General features: G+C 39.7%; 1 protein-coding gene across 1 annotated transcript; it reads right to left on the bottom strand.

Annotated features, from left to right (window-relative positions):
* Positions 1-8,630: 8,630 nt before the first annotated feature.
* Positions 8,631-9,719, bottom strand: LOC122709437 (NEDD8-conjugating enzyme Ubc12). The gene has a single exon (XM_043926800.1). The coding sequence runs from the start codon at positions 9,582-9,584 to the stop codon at positions 9,033-9,035; it is 552 nt and encodes a 183-aa protein (XP_043782735.1). The 5' UTR covers positions 9,585-9,719; the 3' UTR covers positions 8,631-9,032.
* Between the last annotated feature and the right edge of the window lie 14,142 nt (positions 9,720-23,861).

The following is a 23,861-nucleotide window of genomic DNA, read 5'->3' as shown; positions in this document are numbered from 1 at the left end:
TGCAGATTCTGAAGGCTATCAGAAAAAAAGATGGACCAAGTAAACATTTCAACTTCAGTTGAAGCTTGAAGGTTATGAAGAAGATCTGCAACTAAGGAATAAGATTAGCCTGAAGTTGAAGAATACTTATAAGACCAGAGTCCTTCTTTACATAATTTCAGTCATAGATTAAATGCTTGTTGGAACATATTTTTCCCTGTAGAAAATTAATGTCATTCAGAGCCCTGGACTGCATTATTTGATGTACAATGTGTAGCACAGACACACACATGCACACAAACTTACCTGAAAAAAACATGATCTTCTCAATAAACATACAAAAATTAATAAAGTTTAATACTTGTATAGGGTAAACACTCAGCAAATTGAGAGAAAAATGGGACTTCTTTAATTCTGAAAAATGGGACTTCTTTAATTCTGAAAAAGGGCATCTCCAAATCCTAGATAATATTTAAATTCATGGTGAAATACTGAACCCTTTCCCCATAAATTTGAAAAAAGCTGCTTCTATTCAATGTTAGACTGAAGAAACCATGTAGAGTAATAATTTCTATAGGTCTTCCCAGGTAACTCAAGTGGTAAAGAACTCACCTGCCAATCTAGGAGTTGTAAGAGATGCGAGTTTGATCTCTGTGTCGAGAAGCTCCCCTGGAGGATGGCACAATCACCCACTCCAGTATTCCCCAGTATTCTGGAGAGTCCCATGGACAGAGGAACCTGGCAGGCTACAGTCCACAGGTTTGTACAGAGTTAGACACGACTGAAGAGACTTGGCATGCATGCACTCACACAATGACTTCTATAGTAATTTTGTCCAACATAAAACAGTGAGAGCACAGGCAAAAATTGTCAGAACAAATATTTTAGAACTATGGGCATTATACAAAGACTTACAGGAATTTGTATTGTGTTTATTTTTTTTTTTTTAAGTGGGAAAATATCAGTAAGAATAGTGAGGTTTGTGGTATTTTCACTTGCCTCATTCCCTTCCCCATCACTCCAGCTTTGATGTAACCTTGAAAAACTACAGGACATAGGTGAAAAGTAGTGGCCTAACAGCCACTGGATGGGGCTTTCCCGGTGGTTCAGACAGTAAAGAATCTGCCTGCAATGTGGGAAAACCCAGGTTTGATCCTTGCGTTGGGAAGATCCTCTGGAGAAGGAAATGGTTACCCACTAGTATTCTTGCCTGGAGAATTCCATGGACAGAGGAGCATGGCAGGCTACAGTCCATGGGGTCGCAAAGAGTCAGACACAACTGAGTGACTAACAGCCACTGGAGGAGGCAGAATGGAGCTTACACTCCTTCAAAACTCTGTTCCCAGAGATCATTATTATGTTTCCTTCCTGTGGTCATCCTGGAAGATCCTACATTTAGGATTGATCTGACTCTGCTCTCGCCTAATATTACTTACATATGAAGATGTATGGAGATGTGTTAAGTCACATCTAACTCTTTTGCAACCTCATGGACTGTAGCCCACCAGGCTCTTCTGTCCATGGGATTTTCCAGGCAAGAATACTGGAGTGGGTTGCCATTCCCTTCTCTAGGGGATCTTCCCGACCCAGGGATCAAATCTGAGTCTCCTGCATTGGCAGGTGGATTCTTCATTACTGAGCCACCAGGGAAGCTGCCTAGTATTGGGTTGGCCTCCCAAAAAACTGGGATGAACTTTTCAGCCAGCCAAATATGAACAGTATTTTCCCTAGGGCATTTGTCAAAAATAATCAGGGGCAATTTTTAAGCACTAAAGATGCCTGACACTGTAGATAACAGCTGGAGAAATCAATACACTAACCAAAAAGCTTAAAAGGAAAAACTGAGGAATGAGATATTCATCAACACTTTGAAAAACTGATGTATTCCTGAGACATTTGTTGTTCAGTTGCTAAGTCATATCTGACTCTTTGTAACTCCATGAACTGCAGCACACTAAGCTTCCCTGTCCTTTACTATCTCCCAGAGTTTGCTCAAATTCATGTCCATTGAGTCAATGATGCCATCCAACCACCTCATCCTGTTACCCTCTTCTCCTTTTGCCTTCAATCTCTCCTAGCATTAGAGTCTTTCCAGTGACTCAGCTCTTCACATTAGGTGGCCAAAGTGTTGGAACTTCAGATTCAGCATCATCCTTCCAAATAATATTCAGGATTAATTTCCTTTAGGATTGACTGGTTTGATCTCCTTGCGGTCCAAGAGAATCTCAAGAGTCTTCTCTAGCGCCACAATTCAAAAGCATCAATTCTTCAGTGCTCAGCCATCTTTATGGTCCAACTCTCACATCTATACCTCATTACTGAAAAAGCCATAGCTTTGACTATACGAAAACTTATAGTGATGGAAGGTAAAGGTAAGGTAAAGGAAGGTAAAGGAAAAGGTAAAGTGATATCTCTGCTTTTTAATATGCTGTCTACGTTTGTCATAGTTTTTCTTCCAAGGAGCAGCATCTTTTAATTTCATTGGAAGTCCACAAATGCTCAGAAAAGATCAAAAGAAAACCCTAAGCTGTCATCTCTGGCAAACCTGGAGGCTCTGTGTAAGAAGGGAGTGAAGGATAAGGCTGAATTAGAAACTGCCTGGATGCATGTTGAAGGGATGCTCCAACATACACACAGAGCCTCTTGCAAAGACAGGGTACTGCTTTAGTTCCTAAGACTACTAAGGAAATGTCTATTCAATCATTAGATGAGCACCAAGCTAACTGAGCAAAGTCTTTGGTGGATACAAATGACAAAGAATAGAAATTTTACATTAGTTCAGAGTAGCCACTAAACAAAAGAGAGCAAGGCAAATTGCTAAGAATATTCTATTTAGGTTTTTAAAAAAATTTTTTTTTATTAGAGTACAGTTGATTTACAACATTGTGTTAGTTTCAGATGAATCAGTTATGCATGTACATATATCTTTTTTTTTTTTAAGATTCTTTTCCCTTATAGGTCTTTACGAAGTATTGAGTAGAGCTCCCTATACTATACAACAGGTTATTATTACTGTCTATTTTATATATAGTAGTGTGTACATGTCAATCCTAATCTCCAAATTTATACCTCCTTTGTCTATAAATATGTATTACATCTTCTTTATCCATTCTTCTATTGGTGGACAATTAGATTGCTCCTGTGTCCTAGCTATTGCAAATAATGCTGCATGTATTATTTGCATGTATCATGTGCATGTAAATTGGGGTGCACGAATAATTTCAAATTATGGTTTTCTCCAGGTACATAACCAGGAGTGGGATTGCAGGACCATACACAAACATAAACTCAAAATGGATTAGAGACCTAAATGTAAGGCTGAACACTATAAAACACTTAGAGGAAAACATAGGCAAAGCACTCTTTGATGTAAATCACAGCAAGATCTTTTTTGATTCACCTCCTAAAGTAACTAAAATAAAAACAAAAATAAACAAATGAGATCTAATTAAACTTAAAAGCTTTTGCACAACAAAGGAAACTATGAAACAATAGCACAACTCTCAGAATGGGAGAAAATATTTGCAAATGAAGCAATCAACAAGAGGTTAACAGATAGCACACTAAGCTCAATATTAAAAAAACAAACAAAAAACAAAACTGCCAAATAACCCAATCAAAAGATGGGCAGAGGATCTAAACAGACATTTCTCCAAAGAAGACATATAGATGGCCAAAAAGTACCTGAAAAGATGCTCAACAGCAATAATTATTAGAGAAATGCAAATCAAAACTGCTCTCACGTCACACCAGTCAGAATGGCCATCATCAAAAAATCTGTAAGCAATAAATGCTGGAGAGGGTGTGGAGGAAAGGGAACTCTCCTACATTGTTGGTAGGAATGTAAATTGGAACAGTCACTGGGGAGAACAGTATGGATGTTTCTTAAAGAAATTAAAAATAAAACTTCTATTTAAGTTTTGAGTGCCAAATAGATGTACACAGCTGATGATAAAGAGAAATGTTTATAGAAACTAGATACAAGGTTAATACAAAAATGAATTGTACTGCTATAATTAAATAATGATATTGTTAAAAGAATGATTTAAAATAAGCCTACTGACCCCTTAAATACCTAGGAATAAATCTAATGAATAATGTGAAACATCTCAGTTGGTAAAGAATCCACCTGCAATGCAGGAGACCCCAGTTTGATTCCTGGATCAGGAAGATCTGTTCGAGAAGGGACAGGCTACCCACTCTAGCATTCTTGGGCTTCCCTTGTGACTCAACTGGTAAAGAATCTATCTGTAATGCGGGAGACCTAGGTTTGATATTTGGGTTAGGAAGTTCCCCTGGAGAGTGGATAGGCTACCCACTCCAATATTCAGGCCTGGAGAATTCAGGGTTGCAAAGAGTCGGACAGGAACGACTGAGCAACTTTCACTTTTCACTGCAAACTTCATAATGTTGTTTGGAAAAATTAAAGAATACCCAAATCCATAGATAATTATTTCAAGTTTATAAGTTTAAAAAATATTGATAAGGTTTCAGTTCTCTTAATGTGCACTATATTCTCAATGAATTCTCAGTAAATATCTTTTTAAAAATATGTATTTTAAAAAATATATTTATTTATTTGACTGCACTGGGTCTTAGTTGTGGTATGTGGGGATGTTTTATTGTGGCATGCAGGATTTTTAGTTGTGGCATATGGGATCTCATTCCCTCACCAGGATATCACAGAGTCTTAGCCACGGGACCACCAGGGAAGTCTTTCAATACCATCTTATCAGATCTTCTGTGAAATTGATCAATTGATTCTAAAATTTGTGTGAAAATGCGAAGAAGCTAATATAGTCAAGGAAATATTGAAGAAGAAGGATAAAGGTGGAAGATTTACACACTCGATATCAAGACTTACTTTAAAGTTAAAATAATTAGGACAATGTGGTATTGGCACAAGAATAAAAACTTGGAATAAACTAGAATAGAACAAACTTTAGAAAAAGACTCACAGCTTTATAACCATGTGATAGTACCACTTAATTTAGCATAGAAAGGATAATCTCAGTGGTAGATGAAATGGATATTCAATTGGAAAAAAATGTAACTTGCTCCTCATAAGTTGTTTACACTTGTTTGAGCCGGATCATAGACATAGGGCTTCCCAGGTGGCTCAGGAGCAAAGAGCATATGAGTCAATACAAGATACACAGGAGACTCTGCTTGGATCCCTGGGTCGGGAAGATCCTCTGGAGTAAGAAATGATAACCCATTCTAGTATTCTTGCCTGGAAAATTCCACGGACAAAGGAGCCTGGTGGACTACAGTCCATGGGGTCTCAAAGAGTTGGAGACGACTTAAGCAACTGAGCACATCACAACACAACATAGACATAAGTGTGAAAAACAAAACTATAAAACCTCTACTGTGAAACATAAAAGAAAGTCACTATGACTTTGAACTCTGCAAAGATTTCTTAAAAATATAACAAAAAAGGACTAATTATAAGAGATCAACAAATTGGTCTTTTAAAAATTAATTTTAAAACTCCTATTCACCAAAAGATACCATCTAATATAATCAAAAAGTTAGCCAGATACTGGGAGAAAAGTCTGAAATAAATAAATCCAAAACAGGACTTATATCCAGATTACATAACTAAAAAGTCCCCTGTCCAGATATCTTATAATTGGGCAAAATGTTTGCACAATTATTTCACAGAAAAGAATATTCATGTGGTCAGTAACAATTAAAAAAGGTACTCAACATTTTTAGTTATATAGGAAATAAAAATGAAAATCATTATGAATGACTAATACATATCTACTGGAATTTTAAAATTCCCCCCAAATCCCAAGAGTTCATAAGTACAGCTAGACCTACCATATATTGCTGATGGGATTATAACTTATTTCAAAACCTTGGAGTGTTTGAACATATGTTCTAAAGCTAGACATCTGTTACCCCTAGAGTTCAGGGATTTTATTTTTAGCTATATACCCTAGAGAAAAGTGAGCCTGAAAACAAACACATGGACTAGAGTGTTCACAACAGCGTTCTTCATAGAAGCCTCAAAATGGAATCAACTCAATGTCCATTAACATTATAGCAGGTAAATATATCATGTTACATTCATGCAATGGGATAGTGCTATCAATAAAAAAGAACAGGACATCCCTGATGGTCCAGTGTTAAAGAATCTGTCTGCCATTGCAGAGGACATGTAGTATCATAGTATGTGTCTTTCTTTGCCTGACTTATTTCACCTAGCATAATATTTATTCTCTAAATCCATCTGTATTGCTACAATGGCAGAATTTCATTCGCTTCATGGCTGAGTAATATTTCATTGTATGTATATGTCATGTCTTCTTTATCCATTTGTTTTTTGATGGACATTTAAGTTGCTCCCATATCTTGGCTGTTGTAAATAGTACTGGTGAAGTGCAATATACCCAAGAGTGGAATAGCTGGTTCTATTTTTAACTTTTTAAGGAAACTATACTGTTTCCCATAGTGACTAGACCAAGTTACATTCCCACCAACAGTGTACAAGGGTTCCTTTTTCTCCACATCCTTCCCAAAATTTGTTATTTGTGTCCTTTTTTTTGATAGTCATTCTGACAGGTATAAGGTAATATCTCATTGTTTTTATTTAATTTCTCTAACACTTAACAGTGTTGAGTATCTTTTCATGTGTATGTTAGTCATCTGCATGTCTTCCTTAAGAAAATATCTGTTCAGGTCTTCGGCCCAGTTTTTTATTTTTTGTATTGAATTGTGAGAGCTGATACATTGATTTATGTATCATTGTCAGTCATATCATTTGCAAATATTTTCAACCATTCTGTAGGTTGCCTTTTCATTTTTCATTTCATTTCATTAGGTTTCCTTTGCCATGCAAACCTTTTAGGCTTAATTAGGTCTCAGTTGTTTATTTTTGCTTTTGTTTCCTTTGCTTAGTAGGTAGATACAGAAAAAAATATTGCCAGAGTGTTCTGCCTATGTTCTCTTCTAGGAGTTTTATGGCTTCATATCTTACATTTAGGTCTTTAATACATTTTGAGTTTGGTTTTTTTTAAAATATATTGTAAGGAAATGTTCTAAAATCACTTTTTACATGTAGTTGTCCAGTTTTCCCAGTACTACTTTTGAAGAGACATTTTTTTCATTGTATATTCTTGCCTCCTTTGTTATAGATATTTGATCATAGGTACGTGGGTTTATTTCTGGACTCTCTAGTCTGCTTCATTAACCTGAGTTCTTTAAATATTTGCAAGAATAACATCATCAAATATATAATTTGCAAATAATTTCTCTTGTTTGGTAGATTCCCTTTTCATTTTGCTGATAGTTTCCTTTGGTGTACAAAAGCCTTTTACTTTGGTATACGCCTACTTGCTTATTTTTGCTTTTGTTACTTTTTATTTGGCTTTCAAATCCAAATTATCACTGCCAAGACTGATGTCACAGAATTTATTCCATATCTTCTAGGGCCTACATTCAATTCCATGCTATCTAAGTCAATCACATATTCAATGCAGTTCTTATGAAAATTCCAATGGCGTTTTTCACAGAAATAGAACAAGCAATCCTGAAATTTGTATGAAAACACAAAATACTCCAAATATCCAAAGCAATCTTGATAACAAAAAAGGAAGCTGGAAACATCACACTTTCTGATTTCACACTAGAGTAAAAACACATAAATTGGGAATTCCATGGCAGTCCAGTGGTTAGGACTCCAAGCTGACTGCTGAGGGCCTGGTTTCAATCCATGGTCAGGGAACTTTTTAACAAAATATCACAAGCCTCAAAGAATGGTAAAAAAAAAAAAAAAAAAAAAAGAATAAGACAGAAATAAACTGTGGGGATATCATCCTCCTTTAACTAGTTATGATAAAAATAGAGCTGAAAAATAAACTTTGACATTGTTGGGATGTTAACAAGTATTAACTCTGCTCAACTGAAAGTATTAACTGTTGAATCTGGGTGGAGGGCATATAATGGTCAGAATATTCTTCTTTCAACAAGCTTAAACTTTTCAAAAATAAAAAGTTGTGAGTTACTAGAGCCATTTCCATAATGTTTAAAATGTTAAGCTATTTCTTAAATTGTCGTTTTTCTCTTTTTGGCCATATTGATCTTAGTTCCTCAACCAGAGACTGAGCCTGGGGCCATAGCAGTGAAAGCACAGAGTCCTAACCACTGGATTGCCAGGGAACTCCTTTAAAAAGCCATTTTGGGAAAAAAAAAAAAAGCTATTTTGAGAAGAAAAATCAGTTATGCTATGAAGGCATAACTGACCTACAGGAATGAGAAATATAAATGGGTATTTTTTTAAAAAAAATAGAAGTATTATAATTTATATTTATTTCCCCAGACTTCAGGGATTTCATGAAAGGAGGACAGCTTCTCTTGCCAAAGAAACTGTTATGGTGAATCAGCCACTAGTGATAAGAGAAAAGAGGCCTGTTCATATAACAGTATGTCAAAGAAGGAATTCACACAAAACTAAGTGCATTAATAATTCAGTTTTTTTCACACACTTATTCCATATGGTAAATAAAGAAGAAAAGCACTATCAAACTGCTAACCATTACTATCTCTGAGTAGTAAGATTATCAGTGGTTTTTAAAAAATGCATATTAGTTTTTTCAGGGAAAAAAACTTTAGGAAAAAAAAAATTACTTGGGTCAGTGGGCTTTATTTTTTTTTTTTTTTTTTTGCAGTAACATTCCCCTTTAATAGCCTGGTGGGACCTCCAGTGGTGGAGGGGTGGGGTGCCGGGTCCCCAGCCACCCAACCCCCATAACCACCCACCCCAGAGCCCAGAGTAGGGGGTGGGGCTGGACAACACCCAGCGGGGGGCTAGACAAGCCAATTCATTTCCCAACGCTGAGCGGGTCGGGGGAGGCAGCGCCGACCTTAATCACGTGGTGGTTAAAAAAAAAACAAACTAGGAGCGGGTAGCAGGGAGGGGTGGCCGGCCAGGGCATGGGATTCCCCCACCGGCCGCCCCATGTCCCCCCACCTGTGGCCCCCAATAAATATCTGCAGGGGACGCCGGGGCTGGTGGCCCTGGCAGGGGTGGGTATGCACCAGCCCTATTTCAGGCAGCGCTCGAAGTAGGTGGAGCCGATATAGCCACCCCGCATGGAGCGCTGCACATTCTGCTCAAACAGCCTCCGGTTATTCTGCAGGACCTCGGCGGCTTCCTTGTTCAGTGGGTCTTCAGGGTTGGGCTCCAAGAAGAGATACTGCAAGCCATAAATTATGGAGTTTATCGTAAGGACTGGCTTCCAGTCCTCTCTGAGGATGTTGAGGCAGACGTTGCCCTCGAGGTCAATGTTGGGGTGATAAACCATCGTCTCACACTTCACCTTGGGGGGGTCATGCGGGTAACCCTGGCCCACCTTAAAACTGAACACAAACTTCCCGCTCTTGTAGAAGCCCTCATCAGGACAGATAACCAGCTTGAAGTTGAGGAGGTCGTCTGGATCTGAGAAACTGATGTCACACGTCTTGGGCAGATTCAGCTCGTTTATGTCCTTCTGGATCCGCAGCTGCGCCGCCGACGCCTTCTTGCTGCTGCCCTTGGTGCCGCCCGCCGACTCCTCCTCCTTCTTCTGCTGCTTCAGCGAGAACAGCTTGATCATCCTGCCGCCGCCGCCGCTGCCGCCGCTGCGGGGCCCGGGACCCCGGCCACCCGGCCCCCCGCCGCCGCCCGCGCCGCCTCCGCCACTCGGACCCGCCGCCGCGGCCTCTTAGGCTGCTGCCGCCGCCCGCCGGGCCTCAGTGGGCTTTATTTTTAACCTGGACAGCCCCCACCCCCAGAAGTCTAATATGCACATCACCATCCTGAGAACAAAGTCCACTTATATCCCCGGTACATATCAGCTCTTACAGGAATTCAAGGATAACTACAAGGGTACATGCTTAGACCAGAAAATATCTGAAGCTGAAAACTTCCATTGATATCAACTTTTCCCCTCCTACCAAGCGCCAATAACCCCTTTACCCTCTCAAAAGAGTAAAGATGATGAGTGTTCCTTGAGTGTTTATCAATTAAAATATCACTTAACTAACCCACATAAAACTATCTTATTAAAATAAAAGTGATAGTCCCTAAAATGGTTCAAAAATTACATGAAATCAACATTGTTAAAGAAATAACAAAAGGTTACCAAAAATTATTCTTTTTTGTTTTTAAGTCTTCCTCTAGTCCTGTGTTTCTCATGAATTCAGTCCTCAAAGAGGAATCCTTCCTTGTTTCCCTGGTGGCACAGTGGTAAAGAATCCACCTGCCAATGCAGGATGCAAGAGACTCAGGTTTGATCCCTGGGTTGGGAAGACTATCTGGAGTAGGAAACAGCAACCTGCTCCAGTACTCTTGTCTGGAAAGTTCCATGGATGGAGGAGCCTGACAGGTTACAGTCCATGGGGTTGCAAAGAGTTGAAAATGACCGAGTGACTGAACACACACATATCACTCTGCAATTCCACAAGTCTTGACAGAAATGTGCTGTATGTGCTTCCTTCTCTCTCTCTACTCCTAAAAAGCATTTAAGTAAAGAGAAAGAATGTCCAATAAAATTCTTTAGAATAAAGAGTTACAGAAGGTAGGTCCTTGGAAGGGAAACATTCATTGACATGTTAGAAGGTAAGCCAATATACTGTTCTCATCAGCCTTAGGCTCAATGACTCCATGATTCCTTTGGTTTTGTTTTGGAATCTCTCTCTCTGTCTCTCTCTGTCTCTCTCTCTCTCTCTCTCTCTCTCACACACACACACTCCATATCACAGACATAACATGGAGCTTAGTCCCTTCAGCCATGTCCAACTCTTTGAGATCCTATGGACTGTAGCCCACCAGGCTCCTCTGTCCATGAGATCCTCCAGGCAAGAATACTGGAGTGGGTTGCCATGCCCTCTTCCAGGGATCTTCCCAACTCAGGAGTTGAACCCACATGTCTTAGGTTTCCAGAGTTGACAGGTGGGTTCTTTACCACTAGAACTACCTGGGAAGCCCAGACATAACCACACAGATACACAAATATCCAAGAGACTCGTGTTAATATTCAATAGTTATGTATTTCTCATTCACTGGTTCATTTGGATTTTGTAGTCAGGAATTCTCATACCCACATTATAGATGAGGATCAGAGTGTGAAGAGTAGTAACAGAGTATAGAGACTATTACATACACATGTACAGAGAAGCTCAGGAAACTGTCTTTAGTGGAGGTTGGGTGCTCACTGGATATTGAGGGAATGGGGAGATGAGGGGAGAGGTCAGAGAAGGCATTCCAGGAAACAGGATGAAGTGGGAAGGAGGTGAATGATACCCTCATATCATTGCCGATGACTGCACAGCAGCAGCCAGATGGCCTGCCCTTCCTCAGATGGGAATGAAACAGATCTCATAGAAGGGAGGCACAGAAGCAAATCCATTGACAACAGGAGTGGTATCTATGTCCTTTGGATCAATCACAGATTTCAGGTAAAATTTCTGTAAAATTGTGGTCAGGAATAAAAACAGCTTCATACAGGCCAGGCCTTCTCCCACACAAATCCATTTCCTGAAAACAGCAGACACAGAGGATAGTTATTCTTTGAATACTGTGTTTATGACAGGCACAGAGAATACCCAGTTAACGATTTGATGAGTCATTGAATGGAAGGGTGAGTGGACGGAGGGATGAAAGACTGGTTGGATAGACAGAAGGACAGTAATAAGGATAGACAAACTTGTTATCCACCTAATGTCATATCTTAACAAGTACCCTACATTCAACAGATATTTGAGTGTCAGCTCTATGCTAACCATTTCGGTAAGTATTCTCACATTATAACTGCTCTTTTGGAATTTCAAGTTTCCATCCATCTTCTTCTAGAAACACACTCACATTTCTTTTCCAGTGGGCAGAAGGGAGAAGAACGGTGTGAAGGTTCATATATCCGTGTTTCCCTTTCTACCTCTGGTACAAAATTCTGCCAAAGATTTTTCCCCAGTGTGCTTTCAGAAGATTTGTATAAACATGTGATGACCTAAGTTTTTAAACTTTAAATTTCTTTCCACTTGTCCTATAGGGTACAGTTCAATGGCTTGACGTGTCTCTTCACATTCTTTATCCAGTCTGATGTCCCATGATCTTTCCTTCCATTAGCCACACCCTGTACTCTCAGTTCTAAGTGAAGCCGCTCTTTATCAACTTCCAACACACCATCAGTTTCCAGCTATCTCATGTTGTTCCTCTTGACTAAGATGTTCTTCTCTTAATCTTCCTTCCAGGTCTAGGCCAGATGTTATATTTCCTCTACATTCTGTATTTCCTCAGGTAGTAGATTCTTGCTTTCTCTGGCTTTCTTCAGTATTATATTCATGCTTTCAATGAAGCACAAATCACCTTGAATCTTAATTCTTTATTTTTGTATCCTGCTAAAACATGAATTCTTTGAAGGGAGGGCTCAGTCTTTGTGTCTTGGTATCTACAGTGCCAGGCCTGAAGTATGCACCAAGTCACAGAATAAACGAAGGCGACTTTGTGGCCAGACACACAGAGCACACCTTTCAGGTATGGAGACTCAATAACTAAGACACAGGATCATGACTGGAGGAAGAGCAGGTGCTCTGGAATTACTGTGCGGTACCCTACTGCAGTCCCAACATTTTGCTGACCCTATATTTAGTTGGCAGGAAGTTCTCCTCCTTGATCTAGAGCAAGAGGCTCATTTCTATTGTTCAGTTGCTCAGTCATGTCTGACTCTTTGCGACCCCATGGAAGAGGTTCATTACCTCCTTAAAAATGCCCTTTCTTCTCTTCCTTCCCTTCTCTCTGCCCTTTATGAAGCAGCTCAAATATAACTTCTCTTATTAAAATGTTGCTTATTCCATTTTATGCCTCACCATGAGGTATGAGTAATGAAAGAGGCAGTTTCCACCTCATGTTGCTGAGCGGCTTCTTATTCCCTCTCTCCCAGCACTTGTTGTCCTGGCTACAGCAGTCTGTTTACTCTTCTCCTTCAGTAATTGGGATGTAAGCTTCAGGGGTGCCTATTTTGTACTTCATGGTACTTGTGGGAAATCCCCTGATTGTCCAGAGGTTAGGACTCTGAATTTTCACTGCTAGGGGCCTGGGTTTGATCCCTGGTCAGGGAACTAAGATCCTATAAGCTGCATGGCATTGCAAAAGAAAAAGATCTCAGGCTTCCCTGGTGGCTCAGTGGTGGAGAATCCGCCTGCCAATGCAGGAGATGCAGGTTCTATCCCTGGTCTGGGAAGATTCCACATGCCATGGAGCAGCTGGGCCTGGGTGCCACAGCTATTGAGCCTGTGCTCTAGGGCCTGGGAGCTGCAACTACTGAAGGCCAAGTGCCCTAGAGCTGGTGCTCCTCAAGAGAAGTCCCTGCAATGAGAAGCCTGATCACTGCAACTAGACAGTAGCCTCTGTTTTCAGAGTAGCCACAACTAGAGAAAAGCCAGTCCAGTAACAAAGACCCAGAACAGTCAAAAATAAATAAATAAATAAATGAAATTATTAAAAAAAAAAAAAAAACTCACCCTGTGATGACAGGTACCACACAGAAGTTACTCAACAAAGGTGTGAAGTTAGATACCTTTGTTAGAACTGATGAGATATTTTCACATTTCAGGAAGATTTCTGGGTATTGCAGTAATATCTGGAGGTAGAATTCAAGGAACCCATTTTCTAACTTTTTTCTGTTAGAAGAACTGAGTTGACTTTCCAAAACCCCATTGATCTGGCCTAAACTGAGGATGGATCATGAGGCGGGAAAGCAGGTGGGCACTGGGGGTGCTGTTCCTATGCATATGCAAAAGCAATTCTACCAGCTTGAGAGTGGGCACTGTGTACATTTTAGCTGATTTCATGAAGCTGTGTGTTCACCAAAGTTCCGAAAGTAATGAATTTCTGTTACCTGTTGAGAAAAGCATGAAGTAGTCACTCTAAAGTTAACACTCTCATCCAGGAAGTGGCCAGGATCAAGCACCTTTGGGTTGAATTCTTTACCATCATGTAGCACAGAAGTCAAAGATGTTAATATGGTTGTGACCTGGAAGAGTGGACAGATGAAAATAAACTGAGTTATAAAGAAGTCAGGGTGCTAGAAGAAATGTTAAAAGTTAATTAGTCAATCTTTTTGATCTATAAATGGAGAAATTGTGGTCCAAAGAAGTGAAGTGAAATTTTCAGCCAGACTGACCAAGTAATAAACAGGGATGAGTTTGAGGCCAGTGGTTTTAAGTGGGGAAATCTGTTGGTGCAATAGGAGGAAGAGAGAACTTTGTGGGATGAGGTAAATGTTTTATACCTTGATTGTGGTTTGGTTATATGACTACACATATCTGTCAAATTCACTGGACTGTATACTTACGGGAATGAATTTTATTTTACATAATAAATACTTCAACTAAAAATTAAAATGATGCATTAAGTCAAAAAAGCATATATAGTGAAAAGTAAGTCTCCCACTTCATCAAGAAATTCTTTTAGACTTCTCAATAACAGGCATTCCTATTAGTTATATGTGCTTACATTAAAAATGACTATCCAGAAATGTTCTATGCTTTCAATCAGAAAAGCCTATGTACACCTTTTACTTTCCTTCTTCCCTTACTCAAATTACAAACCATCTACTGTATCTGGACTTTTGTATTTAATAAAATAATTTGGATATTTTCCCATATCAACACATATATAGCTGCTTCATTCATGTTGCATAATATGAATAATATGAATGTCACTATACTATTCATAATCACTAGGAGTCTGAAATATTTCTTTATTATAAACAGTTATGCAATTAAGAAAATTTTGGACATTTCTCCATTTGAACATTGAATAGTTACCAAGAATTTGAATTCTTGAATCATATGACATTTAATATTTTAATACTATCAAATTATCCAATTAAATTGATGTATTAACTTATAATTCTGCTATCAGAGCATGCAAGTACCCATTTATAAATATCCTCACCAAAAAAATGTTTTGACAACCTATGAATGTTTATCTTTATCAACCTGATGGGTGGAAATGATATAGTTTTAGTTAACATTCTGCATATGTTAGCTGGCTTAATTCTTTTTTATTTGTTTGTTTATTTACATCCATTGAATAATTGAAAAAGCAAGAGAGTTCCAGAAAAACATCTATTTCTGCTTTATTGACTAAGCCAAAGCCTTTGACTATGTGGATCAAACAAACTGTGGAAAATTCTGAAAGCAATGAGAATACCAGACCACCTGACCTGCCTCTTGAGAAATCTGTATGCAGGTCAGGAAGCAACAGTTAGAACTGGACATGGAACAACAGACTGGTTCCAAATAGGAAAAGGAGTACATCAAGGCTGTATATTGTTACCCTGCTTATTTAACTTACATGCAGAGTACATCATGAGAAATGCTGGCCTGGAGGAAGCACAAGCTGGAATCAAGATTGCTGGGAGAAATATCAATAGCCTCAGATATGCAGATGACACCACCCTTATGGCAGAAAGTGAAGAAGAACTGGAGAGTCTCTTGATGAAATTGAAAGAGGTGAGTGAAAAAGTTGGCTTAAAGCTCAACATTTAGAAAACTAAGATCATGGCATCCGGTCCCATCACTTCATGGCAAATAGATGGGGAAACAGTGGAAACAGCGGCTGACTTTATTTTTTTGGGTTCCAAAATCACTGCAGATGGTGACTGCAGCCGTGAAATTAAAAGATGTTTACTCCTTGAAGGAAAGTTATGACCAACCTAGACAACATATTAAAAAGTAGAGACATTACTTTGCCAACAAAGGTCCATCTAGTCAAAGCTATGGTTTTTCCAGTAGTCATTTATGGATGTGAGAGTTGGACTATAAAGAAAGTTGAGCACTGAAGAATTGATGCTTTTGAAGTGTGGTGTTGGAAAGACTCTTGAGAGTCCCTTGGACTGCAAGGAAATACAACCAGTCCATCCTAAAGGAGATCAGTCTTGAGTGTTCATTGGAAGGACTGGTTTGAAGCTGAAACTCCAATACTTTGGCCACCTGATGTGAAGAGCTGACTCATTTGAAAAGAACCTGATGCTGAGAAAGATTGAAGGCAGGAGGAGAAGGGGATGACAGAGGATGAGATGGTTGGATGCCATCATTGGCTCAATGGACATGAGTTTGGATAAACTCCTGGAGATAGTGAAAGACAGGGAATCCTGGCATACTGCAGTCCATGGGGTCACAGACCTGGACAGGAACAACAACAACAACAAAGCAAACATTCAGTTTAAGCAAGGTCACCAACATGTACTGAGTGTGTACTGTAATTCAGTATCCTGTGATTTTCCCTAATCAGTGATATTTAAAATAAGCATTGAGATAATAATTAGCATCAGTTGATTAAAATAAGAATCAGAAATGTTGGTTTTGCAACCTTGAATAAGCCAAGTCACAATGAATTTTTTACCCAGGACAAAGAGCCATCCTTTGCTACCCGAATTACATAGTGTATACTCTGAGAGAGCTGCAATACTTTATTTTGAATCCAAAAAAAAAAAAAAAAGCAAAGCTGAGCTGCTCTCTTTTTGGTAATCATTTTATTACTCTACTCTGCTCCTCCATCTGGGAAAGTTTCTCTAGGTCCTTTATCTTTCTGTAGAATGAAAGAATCATAGATATTTTAGAGGCAGGAGGGTCTCAGAAATCCACTAGTCTCATCCCTACCTTATTTTTAGGAATTGCTGACTTAGTGAAGTGAAGTGGCACCAACACATCAGCACAAGACCCTATCTTAGGGTCTAGGTTTCCAAACACCCAGTTCAAAATTTCTCCCATAAAAGAGATTTCCTATGGGTGTCTAGGAACTTCCTTCCCTTGTAGATCAGTCAGTAAAGAATCTGCCTGCAATGCAGGAGACCTGGGTTTGATTCCTGGGTCAGGAAGATCCCCTAGGAAGGAAATAGCGACCCACTTTAGTATTCTTGCCTGGAGAATCCCATGGACAGAGGAACCCGGCAGGATGTAGTCCATGGTGTCGCAAGAGTTGGGCACTGCTTAGCAACTAAACCACCGAGGGTGGCCAAGAGGACATCAACATGAAGTCTTCTACAGTCAAACTTGGGCAGAATTATACGTTCAAATTTTCTTTTTAAATAACCTTTTTCATTGAAGCATAATATACCTAGAGAAGGTTGCCTATGTCTTCAATGTACAACTTGGTGAATTTTCATGTGACTATATACTGTGCGGCCAACACACAGGTCAAGAAAAAGAATTAGCCAGGACCCAGAAGACCATTTATATCCCCTCTACTCACTACTTACCCCCTACCCTAAAATGTGTTGTTTCATGCCATAGGTTAGTTTTGCCTGTTTGCAATCTTTAAATAAGTGGAATCATAAATTTTCTCTTTTGTATCCATCTTTTATCACTTGATAATTCATTTGTGAGTTCAGGCAAATTCTTTACCATCTGAGCCACCAGGGAAGTTTGAGTTTATTTCATGTTGTTACAAATTCTACAGTTTATTTTCTGCATTGTATTCTTATGGATATTTAGATGTTTCTAGACTGGCATTATTTTGAATGATGTCATTATGAACATTCTTTTTTCTTTTAAAATCTAATAACTTGAACATCTCTTTCTGCACTACTGTCTTTTTAAAATTCATTTTTATTGGAGTATAGTTGCTTTACAATGTTGTGTTAGTCTTTACTATACAGCAAAATGAATCAGCCATACATATACATACATCCACTTCCTTTTGAATTTCCTTCCCATTTAGGTCACCACAGAGCATTTAAGTAGAGTTCCTTGTGCTATAAAGGAGGTTCTCTATGTTATCATTTTTTTATAAAAATTTATTTATTTTCATTTTGGCTATGCTGGGTCTTCATTGCTGTGCAAGGGCTTTCTCTAGTTGCAGTGAGTGGGGACTACTCTCCAGTTGTGGTGCTCAAGGCTTCTCAACGTGGTGCATGGGCTTTAAGGCATATGGGCTTCAGTAGTTGTGGCACACGGGTTTCGCTGCTTCTCTGTGGGAGAAGAAGAAGTTGCATGTGGGATCTTCCTGGAGCAGGGAATGACCCATGTCCTCTGCCTTGGCAGGCAGATTCTCAACCACTGGACCACCAGAGAAGCCCAGTTCTCTACTTTATACACAGTATCAATAGTGTATATGTGTCCATCCCAATTTCCCAGTCCTCCTAACCCCTTCACCCTTATCCCTGTTGGTATTCATATATTTGTTCTCTACATCTGTGCCTCTATTTCTACTTTGCAAATAGGATCTTCTATATAATTTTTTTTTGATTCCACATATATGTGTTAATATATAATATTTGTTTTCTTTTTTCTGACTTACCTCACTCTGTATGACACACTTTAGGTCCATCCACATCTCTACTAATGATCCAACTCTGTTCCTTTTTATGGCTGAATAATATTTCATTGTATATATGCACCACATCTTTGTTATCCATTCCTCTGTTGATGGACTTTTAGGTTGCTTTCACGTCCTGGCTATTGTAAATAGTGCTGCTATGAACATTGGAGTGCATGTATCTTTTAAAGTTGATTTTCTCTGTGTATATGCTCAGGAGTGGGATTGCTGGATCGTAGGGTAGTTCTATTTTTAGTTTTTAAAGGAACTTCCATTCTGTTTTCCTTAGTGACTGTATCAAATTACACTCACACAATAATTTTTAAATATGGTTTTTTTGATATTCCAATGTACTGCATATCTGTTCAGTACATACATACTAGTGGAATTGTCGGATAGGCATGTGCTTACTTTAAGTGCATGCATGTGTGTGTGTGTGTGTGTGTGTGTGTGTGTGCTCAGTCACTCAATCACTTAGTCATGTTCAACTTTTTGTGATGCTAGAGACCCGCCATGCTTCTCTGCCCATGGGATTTTCCACAGGCAAGAATATTCGAGTGGGCTGCCATTAGTAAACACTGCCAAATAATTGGCCAAATGATTGAACCAATTTATGGTTTACTTTGAGAGTGCCAGTTCCTTCACTTTCTTGCCAACATTTAGTATAATTTATCTTTTTCCATTTTAAGTATTCTGATGAATATATAATAATACTTCATTGAGGTTTCAATGTGCATTTCTGTGATGCTTAATTAACAATGCTGAGCACTTTTTCAGATGTCCACTAGCAGTATCAAATCTTTTGTGAAAGGCTTGTATATTTGGAAATGAACCAAAATATAAACATACAGATATATACATAATTACAAGTGCAAGTCTACAGGAAGGTTGGTAGTATGTATTTTGAATAAGTTGAGAGTAAAATGCTGACCCAATGTTCTAAAGACCTGAACACTTAGTATGCATTTTCTTAAAACCAGGTGATTTTCCTGTATAACCATAATGCAAACTTAAATGCAAACAGGAAATTAATATTGATGCATTTGGACCATCTAATTCTTATCTCTGTCTTTAACCAGTACATCCCAAAGATATTCCTTATGTCCAGTTCCTTAGAATCACATCCTACAATTAGTTGTCATGTCTCCTTAGTCACCTCCAGTCTGGAAGAGTTCCTCAGTCTTTCCTTGCCTTCCAGGATCTTGTCACTCTTGAAGAGTATAGTCTTGGTATTTGTAAAACGTCCCTCAGTTTGAGTTTGTCTGATGTTTCCTCGACTCAATGGACATGATTTTGGGTAAACTCCAGGAGTTGGTGATGGACAGGGAGGCTTGGCATACTGCGATTCATGGGGTCACAAAGAGTTGGACACGACTGAGCAATTGGACTGAACTGAACTGATGTTTCCTCATAATTAGATTCGGGTTGTGCATCTTTGACAGGAATATTACAAAACAATGTTTCTTCTTTTTACTGCATCCTGTGAGGAGACAATTTCAATCTGTTCATCACAGATGCTATTTGCTTAGATTGGATGGTTAGGTTAGTATTTGTCAGCCTCTTCTCATCAACGAGGATAGGCTATGACTTTTCAAACAAGGTAGCTCCCCCAACCTGCTCCACGTGGGTGCCCTCCTTACCTCTCTTGGCTATGATACTCCATACTGGGGTGTCCCTCAGCAGGAGTTCTTTCTTCACCCTACTGCTAAGTGCCCTCACCAGGTTGTCTCATATTCTGCCTCTGCACCTTCATCCCCACCCCAAACCAAGAGAACTCAATAAACAAATATTTTTTTTAAATTAATTAAACTTCAAAAATAAAATTACAAAGTAATTTTTAAAATGTGCATACCTTGGGACTTCCCTGGTGATACAGTGGCGAAGACTCCATGTTCCCAATGCAGGAGGCCCAGATTTGATTCCTCTTCAGGGAACTAGATTCCACGTGCCTCAACTAGAGATCTCACATTCACTTGCCACAATTAAGACCCAACGCAGCCAAATAAATTTTTAAAAAATTGCATATCTTGTAATGACAACCCACAAAGAAAGAAATATGAAAGTTCAAGGAGTAGATGAAAAAAGTGATACAGCATAATTATTCATCAGGGATTCACACTTCATGAAAAAGGCTAAATTTCAAAAACAGCAGTAATTGGCAAAGATGTGGGAAACCGAGTACTGTCAGACTCTAAGAAAATGTAAAAGTACACCCACTTTGGAAAAAGATAGGTAAACATAACATCTATAGGATGTCTAGGGACCATGGGTTGAAGTGACAGCTAGAAAGACAGAACTGCCTGTCTCCCAGGCTAGTGGCATCCCCTGGCCTGATGTGTCCTGGGCCTCACAGAAGGGCAAGCTCAGAAATTTAGGGAGAAACACAGGCTCTTTAATTTTCAGTTTTCACATTAGTACATGAGACTCTCAGCTTCCCACGAAGAGAGCAACCATTTTGGGGGGATGAATTTGGTTCACATTACCCTCCAAACCTCCCATGAGTGTGTGATTTTCCAGCAAGGTTTTAAGCTGTACTTAGGGAAACCTTTTGGAGAGTTCACAGAGTTCACTCTGCAACCTCAGCTTCAGCCAATGATGGCTTTGTCCCTGGCTCACTCATTTCCTTTCTTATTGATTCATCCCACAACCATTGTTAATGCAAGTTCATGTGCCTGATGCACAGTGAGGCCAAATAAACTGAAAGGCTGAAATTTGGAGCAGAGAAAGATTTGTTGCAAGTTGAGGTGGTTCATACCCTAAAAAGCCTTGAGCTCTCTGAATGGCTTTGGTGAAGCCTTTTTTTTAAAGGGCAGGTTCAGTTGGCGGGGGTGATGCCATCCACAGGGTACGTGATTAGCCTTGTGCACAGTTCTCTGACTGGCTGATGATGAGGTAGTAGGGTGGTGTCATGGGGGTTAATATTATCAGTCCTTAGGCTCCAGAAGACCTGAGGCTATGTGCTTATGATCATCAATCAGTTCCCCCATTTGTTGGTAAGGGGGATTCACATCTGCAAAACAACTCAGAAAATGCGCATCAAATACCAGTATCTAAATACTTTAGAGAGGAGCTAAAGCAGAAGATACAGGGGAAGGCCCTAGAGGGTCCTGCTCAGTTATACCATGAACAGGCACATCCCAGACAGAAGGTCTGCACTCCCCTCCTTCTTCAAAGAAATCCTCCAATAGAATCCATGAGAATCAGAATCTGTCCTTTTACTCTTTATAGTTAACATGATAAAACATTCTAAATACAAATAAGGCATAAGACTAGCCCACCCTAGGTACAGGAACTATTACAAACAACTAAAAAAGCCTCAGAGTCTCCAAGGTGAGCTCTAGGTCCCGGGTTGTGAGTCCAGTCACACCTCTGCAGGAAGCTGGCTCATGATAAAAGTCCAGGCAGCTTTTCTGCTGAATGTGGGAATGTGAAATCAAGGGACAGAGTGAAAGTTAATGATATGGCAAACATGTCTAGGAGGATGTTGAAGTGTTAGTGGCTCAGCAGTGTCTGCCTCTGTGACCCCATGAACTGTAGCCTGCCAGGTTCCTCTGTCCATGGGATACTCCAGGCAAGAATACTGGAGTGGGTTGCCATGCCCTCCTCCAGGGGATCTTCCCAACCTGGGGATCAAACCCCGTTCTCATGCACTGCAAGCAGATTCTTTACCACCTGAGCCACCTGGGAAGCCCAGAGGACATTGATTGTAGGTTGCAAGTCAAGTGCTCATTTAAGCATTCAAATCAAAGGGAACAATCCATCTTACACCAATGTGGCTGAGAAGAGAAATAACCCACCTGACATGTCATCATAAAATTTTCCAGACTAAAGAAGGCTCCTTTGAAAGAGCATGTCCACATGTTGAGGAAAAAGGAAATTAAATAACTGAACTTTATCATCATAAAAAAGGGGAACGCCTGGAGATATTACCTGTCAAGGCAGATTGTGACTTGGAGCAAGAAGTGGGATTTTCCTTAAGACCTACAGAAAGTGACTTTAAAAACCTCAAAGAAACACTGCAAAGAATCGTTTCTTAACAAAGGCAGATTCTGTTCCCTGGAACTAAAATCTTGTGTTCTTTGGTTGAGATTTTGGGAGGTTGGACAAAATCTCTTCATCTGTGGAGAGGAGGTTACAGACTTTACACAAAGATCTGTCCACCTGTGATTAAAGTCCAGCTTCCAGGCATGGAAACTTAGGTAGCTGGTGATTCACTTGGAGCATTTGGTCCCTGATTCCTGTTCATGGGTGCTGCTTCCTCTGAGACAGGAGGGTCCCACATTCCTTCCCTGGACCTTCCCCTTAAGGGAAGGCTGTATTCCTTTAATCTGAACCTGAAATTTCCCTTGGATCCGAAAGAGCTGGTCTTAAAATCAAAGAACGGAAAGACCCTCTTTTCCTCACAACCCAAATCCAAGTCCCCACTTTAGTTGGAACCAATTTTTGGAAACCCCCAGGTCCCATTGCAGGTCCTGAGAATGATAAAACCTTTCGAGAAACCTCACCTCTAAGCGTGGTCCCACGGGACTCTCCCCTTCATTGTCTAAAGGGTTTGCAGGCATTCTGAGGTCAGGCATTGAAAGCAGTTAAAACAAGCTGCCCAGCCTTGTACCCAGTGACTCATTTTAGGGCAGGAGCTTGGGATTGGAGAGGAAGTGGGTTATTATTTCACTTAAGTCTACTGATGTGGTAGAGAAGTTAATCCTTCTGATAATGATGGAGTGGCTTTATCAATCCCATCTCGCCATGGATAACAGTGTTTCAACATGGAGAAGTTATTCACAAGAAAATAGCTCACAGAAGTCACTGCAGGGTCACACAAATCGGCATGTCCTGGAGAGGATAGAGTGATGGGGTACCACAAAAAGTGGGTTCTCTGATGGTGAAGCTTTTCCACCCAGGACCAGCTCCCTGAGTGATTTCCCTTGTGTTCACTTCATACCTTGCAAATATAGTTTTCTGAACAGTTTTTATTACACAAAATAGTTTACTCGTTTAGGTTGTTCTTCTTTGCATTATTTAGATAAGTAGCATTAAATTTTTTTTTTTTTTAACATTTTTGTCCGTTCTAGGCTTTTTTCATTATGGTTCATGGGCTTCTCTTGTTGTGGTATATAAGCTTAGTTGCCCCATAGCATGTAGGATCTTAGTTCCCCATTAAGGGATCAAACCTGTATCCCCTGCATTGGCAGGTAGATTCTTAACCACTGGACCACCAGACATGTCCCAATTAGCAGCAAATTTTAATTCAAGAAATCAGCCTACCTTTTCCTAAAAAATACGATATTTACTGTGAGAGATCAGCCACCAGAATAATTTGAAATGTCCAAACAGTCTTCCCTTTTTTAATGTTTTATAGTGTGAGGAGCCCCAGAGTGCCCCCAGGCTTCTCCTCAGATGCATGAATCCTCCTCAAAGGACCTGGAGGATCCAAGAGACCCTTCACCCAGCCCTCAGCCCAAGAATCCAAGGCCAAGTCCAGGGCAGTGAGGAAAACACTGCTCTGTCACTTGTCCTGAGCCCACTCATTGGGAGCAGTCACTTCGAGCCTAGATCTCTCCATCCCCCT

Source organism: Cervus elaphus, chromosome 15, assembly GCF_910594005.1.
Source record: "Cervus elaphus chromosome 15, mCerEla1.1, whole genome shotgun sequence".
Taxonomy (NCBI): domain Eukaryota; kingdom Metazoa; phylum Chordata; class Mammalia; order Artiodactyla; family Cervidae; genus Cervus; species Cervus elaphus.
The sequence above is the reverse complement of the archived record's forward strand: the minus strand, read 5'-3'. Positions and strand labels throughout refer to the sequence as shown.

Bases quoted from the DNA above. Each gene is read 5' to 3' on its own strand.
- LOC122709437 (XM_043926800.1), bottom strand. From the start codon at position 9,584: ATGATCAAGCTGTTCTCGCTGAAGCAGCAGAAGAAGGAGGAGGAGTCG.